Raw genomic sequence first — 4622 nt, 5'->3', positions numbered from 1 at the left:
CAGCTTGATATATTCTGACATATCTTTATTTACTTTTCTGTAATCTATGCCAGTTTATATATGACAGTTTATATATAGTGTTTGGTTGTCTGTTTCCAGTATCCTCTTTATATCTGCCACCTATTTGCTATAAGATCAGGTAGCATTGAAAATAGTTATGAAGTTGTGTTGACAATTTTCCAGGTGTTTGCATTGGTAGTACTTTTCCATTTTTTAGTCTACCATATTTTTCTCATTCTGGTATTATATTTGTATAAAACCTTGTGCTTTTTATTTCTGCATTACACGTTATTTGCAACTTTTAAACAAATTTTATTAAAGAATTATATACATGTGAATGAAATTGTTAGATAGACTTGAAATAGAGAAATTAATTTGTAAGACAACCCCTCAGTATAGTAAAAGAAATTATAAAATGTTAATAAAACTGAAAGAGAAATTATTAAGACAAAATATGATTAGAATTTTAGCCCAAAAGTTGAGGGAATATTCATCTTTTATTTTAATTAATCAACTACTTTTTTCCTTTTCTTTAAGAAGAATGCAAGCCTTTTGATTGAGTCATTCAAGGCTTTCTTCACTTGCTTGTTTCTTAGGGTATAAATAAATGGGTTTAACATAGGTGAAATAGAAGAAATGAGCAGGGAAACTCCTTTGTTAAGAGCCACCTCTTCTTTTGCTGAAGGTTTGATATAAATGAAGATGCAGCTGCCATAGGTGATAGAAACCACAATCATGTGGGAAGAACAGGTAGAAAAGGCCTTTGTCTTCTGTTGAGCAGAAGAGAGTCTTAGAATTGTCATGATGATATAAATGTAGGACAGAACAACACATACCAGGGTCATGATAAAAGTCAACACAGCGCAGACTAAAATCATTCGCTCTATGAACCAGGTGTCTGAGCATGCTATCTTTATCAGAGGAGTGGCATCACAGAAAAAGTGGTCAATGACGTTAGAGTCACAGATTTCCAGATGGAGGCCCAGGCTAAGTGGTGGGATTATGATTAACAAACCAGCCATCCAACAGCTGATGATAAGTCTGTTGCAGACTCTGTTATTCATGATGGTCATATAATGCAAGGGTTTGCAGATGGCCACATAGCGGTCAAAGGACATCGTGGCTAGAAGAAAAAATTCTGTTATCCCAAAAAGATAAGTAAAGAATATTTGAACAGCACAAGCTTCATAGGTAATGATTTTGTCACCAGTTGATAGGTTGTACAAAAATCTGGGAATACAAGCAGTTGTGAATGAGATTTCTAGGAAAGAGAAATTTTGGAGAAAAAAGTACATGGCTGTTCTGAGATGGCAATCTATGACGGTCAGGGAGATAATGGTCAGGTTCCCAGCTACACTCAACATGTAGGTAAAAAAAAGAAAGATGAAAATCAGAACTTTCAGCTGTGGGTCATCAGTCAGTCCCAGCAGGATGAATGTTGTTACTGTGTGGTTTCTCATCATGGATTCCTGCTTTCTGCCCAGTCTGCATGAAAAATTCAAAGACACTTAAATAGAGTGTAGTGAAACCAAAATGAGCTTTCAATACTGGCTATAAGTGCCAAGCAAACTGACTTGACTATGTTGAAGTGATCATCTTGTCTATGTGTAATATTTTTATGGTGGATATGAGCAGTAACTATATTTTCATCCTCACCTCTTCTTCCATCTAATAGTTTCATCTTTTTTTTTACCAACAGTTTTAGCTTAGTATACTACCCATGAATAATGGAAGCTAGTGCTATACTTTGTAATATTTTTATGGTGGATATGAGCAGTAACTATATTTTCATCCTCACCTTATCTTCCATCTAATAGTTTCATCTTTTTTTTTACCAACAGTTTTAGCTTAGTATACTACCCATGAATAATGGAAGCTAGTGCTCAAATACTTTGTAATATTGAGAAATTTTCCAAGGTTATATTTTAGAATCTTTCATCAATTAATTACAAAGAAATTTATTCATCTTAAATCTGCAGTCAGTGTCTCCAGGGCTTGGAAACCCGTATGTCAATGAACAATTAAGACCTTCCACTGCAGACCTGATTATTTTATGTGATTTTACTTTTATGGTCTTTATTTAAAATACACTCTTCCTACTAATGTGGGACCAGGATCAACTTTCACAAAAAATTTATAGTGTCCTCAGTTAAACAGGAAGCTTTATAGACACGATCAGAGAGAAGGAAATTGTTTTGGTTTTAATCTTTGCTTGAGGGCTGAAAGCTTCCCCCAAATTAAGGGCTACTCCCAGTACAACCACAGTAGATGAATTTGGTAGGCTGCCCAGAACAGGTCTACAGCTATTTTCCTTCCTCTTCTCCTAAAGTCATGGGCATATAGGTGCAGTATCACTGTGATACTGAACTCAGGCTTTCACAATCCAGTCAGGTTTCAGTGTTCTAAAACACACATGGTTTCTTTTTCAATCAGTGCAGTTTATCCATGAAACTCAATTTATCGTAGAAGCTACAAATCAGGAATTGAGAAAGTAATTGACCCTCAAATGTGATTGATCCACTTCTGTTTATTGAACATACTAATGAATCAGCATTTGTAATGAAGGGAGGGGTATCAAATGAGAATATAAATCTTGATTATTATCACTGTAGTAGAGGCCTGGTGCACAAAATTTGTGCGTGTGTGTGTGTGTGTGTGTGTGTGTGTGTGTGTCCATCAGCCTGACCTGCACCCTCTCCAATCTGGGAGCCTTCAGGGGATGTCCTACTGATGGCTTAGCCCTGCTCCCCATGGTTCTCTGCTCTTTGTGGGGCTTGCCTGCTCCACACCACAGCGACTGCCAAGCAGGCCATGCTGGGTGCTGCCTGTTGGCTGCACTTGCTTGCTCCCAGGTCACCATTGTGTAGGCCAAGCAGGCCGTGCTGGAAGCTGACTCCTCCCTGCTGTCATTCTCCAAGGAGCTAAACAGGTTAATTTGCATACTCACTCCTCATTGGCTGGTGGATATCGTGAAGGTACAGTCTTTCTCTTTTATTAGTGTAGACTAGAGGCCCGGTGCATGAAATTCATGCAGTGGGGGGGGAGGATGGGCAGGGAGGTCCCTCTGCCTGACCTGCACCCTCTCCAATTTGGGAGCCCTCAGGGGATGTGCTAATGACGGCTTGGGCCCACTCCCCAAGGTTCTCTGCTCTCGGCGGGGCCTGCCTGCTCCACACCACGGGGATGGGCAAGCAGGCCCTGCTGGGTGCTGCATGCGGGCCCCCCTTGTCTGCTTGAGGGTCGCCGTGGGTGCTGCCTGCGGCTGCCCTTGCCTGCTGGGCTCACGTTGCCAGGGTGACGCTGCCAGCGTCCTACCCAGCCGCTATGGGCGCCGCCATCTTTGTCACAGAGTGACAGTTAATTTGCATATTACTCTTTTATTAGATAGGATTTTACATGGGAGTATGATCATATTATCTGTGAGTGAGTGAATGTGTGTGTGTATGTTCTTTATTGTTGTTAAGTTATGATTGTGCAGGAAGGAGGAGTTTATTGTCTTGATATGTCTCAAATTATCCTATATTAACTATTGCATAAATATCAGCCTGCCATGATTTTTATCTATTCTAGTAAAATAAAATTTAAAGATGATATAATAAATAATATGTGCTCCCATTACAAAATATTAAAATTACTAACAGCTTTTGTTTGATAAAGACAGATACAATGCACTTTTCATAGAAATTTATGACATTTTACAAAGGAAGTATTAAAGAAAAATTTCATTGTACTTACTTTTTTGTCAGTAAATCATAACTTCAGGTTGTTTAGCAACATTAGTTCATAAGACTAAAATTTATTTTTTCATATCTGTTCTCTATTGTTCATAATTTCACTGTATGTTTATGTGTGGTTTGGAAATGCATAGATCTTACTGATATCAACAAAAATTATGAAAATTTTATCACAAAGGATTCTAGTCACTATAAACCCAAGCAATATTTCCTCATGCTGCCTATACCTGGAAATATAAAGCTGTTCTAAGAGTTGACAATTATCAATAACTCTCTCTGGTTTTAAAGATCATGATATTCTGATTTCCCTGAGCAAAGGTTTGCACATAAATAAGGTTGGTGTTTATTTAGCATTAAATCCTTTGTGTCAGGCCTTGCTTGCCTGCTGGGCTCACGTTGCCGGATTGACGCAGCCAGCATTCCTACCCAGCCGCTATGGGCGCCGCCATCTTTGTCACAGAGTGACAGTTAATTTGCATATTACTCTTTTATTAGATAGGATTTTACATGGGAGTATGATCATATTATCTGTGAGTGAGTGAATGTGTGTGTGTATGTTCTTTATTGTTGTTAAGTTATGATTGTGCAGGAAGGAGGAGTTTATTGTCTTGATATGTCTCAAATTATCCTATATTAACTATTGCATAAATATCAGCCTGCCATGATTTTTATCTATTCTAGTAAAATAAAATTTAAAGATGATATAATAAATAATATGTGCTCCCATTACAAAATATTAAAATTACTAACAGCTTTTGTTTGATAAAGACAGATACAATGCACTTTTCATAGAAATTTATGACATTTTACAAAGGGAGTATTAAAGAAAAATTTCATTGTACTTACTTTTTTGTCAGTAAATCATAACTTCAGGTTGTTTAGCAACAT

The 4622-nt window shown here is 37.6% G+C and overlaps 1 protein-coding gene across 1 annotated transcript; it reads right to left on the bottom strand.

Annotated features, from left to right (window-relative positions):
* Window positions 1-527: 527 nt before the first annotated feature.
* LOC102247972 (olfactory receptor 6C2) lies at window positions 528-1460 on the bottom strand (the record flags this gene model as incomplete). The annotated part of the gene is made up of 1 exon (XM_005876682.2): window positions 528-1460. A coding segment is annotated over exon 1 (933 nt), but the record flags the coding sequence as incomplete, so codon positions are not given.
* Window positions 1461-4622: the final 3162 nt, after the last annotated feature.

This window comes from Myotis brandtii, unplaced genomic scaffold, assembly GCF_000412655.1.
Source record: "Myotis brandtii unplaced genomic scaffold, ASM41265v1 scaffold496, whole genome shotgun sequence".
Taxonomy (NCBI): Eukaryota; Metazoa; Chordata; class Mammalia; order Chiroptera; family Vespertilionidae; genus Myotis; species Myotis brandtii.
The sequence above is the reverse complement of the archived record's forward strand: the minus strand, read 5'-3'. Positions and strand labels throughout refer to the sequence as shown.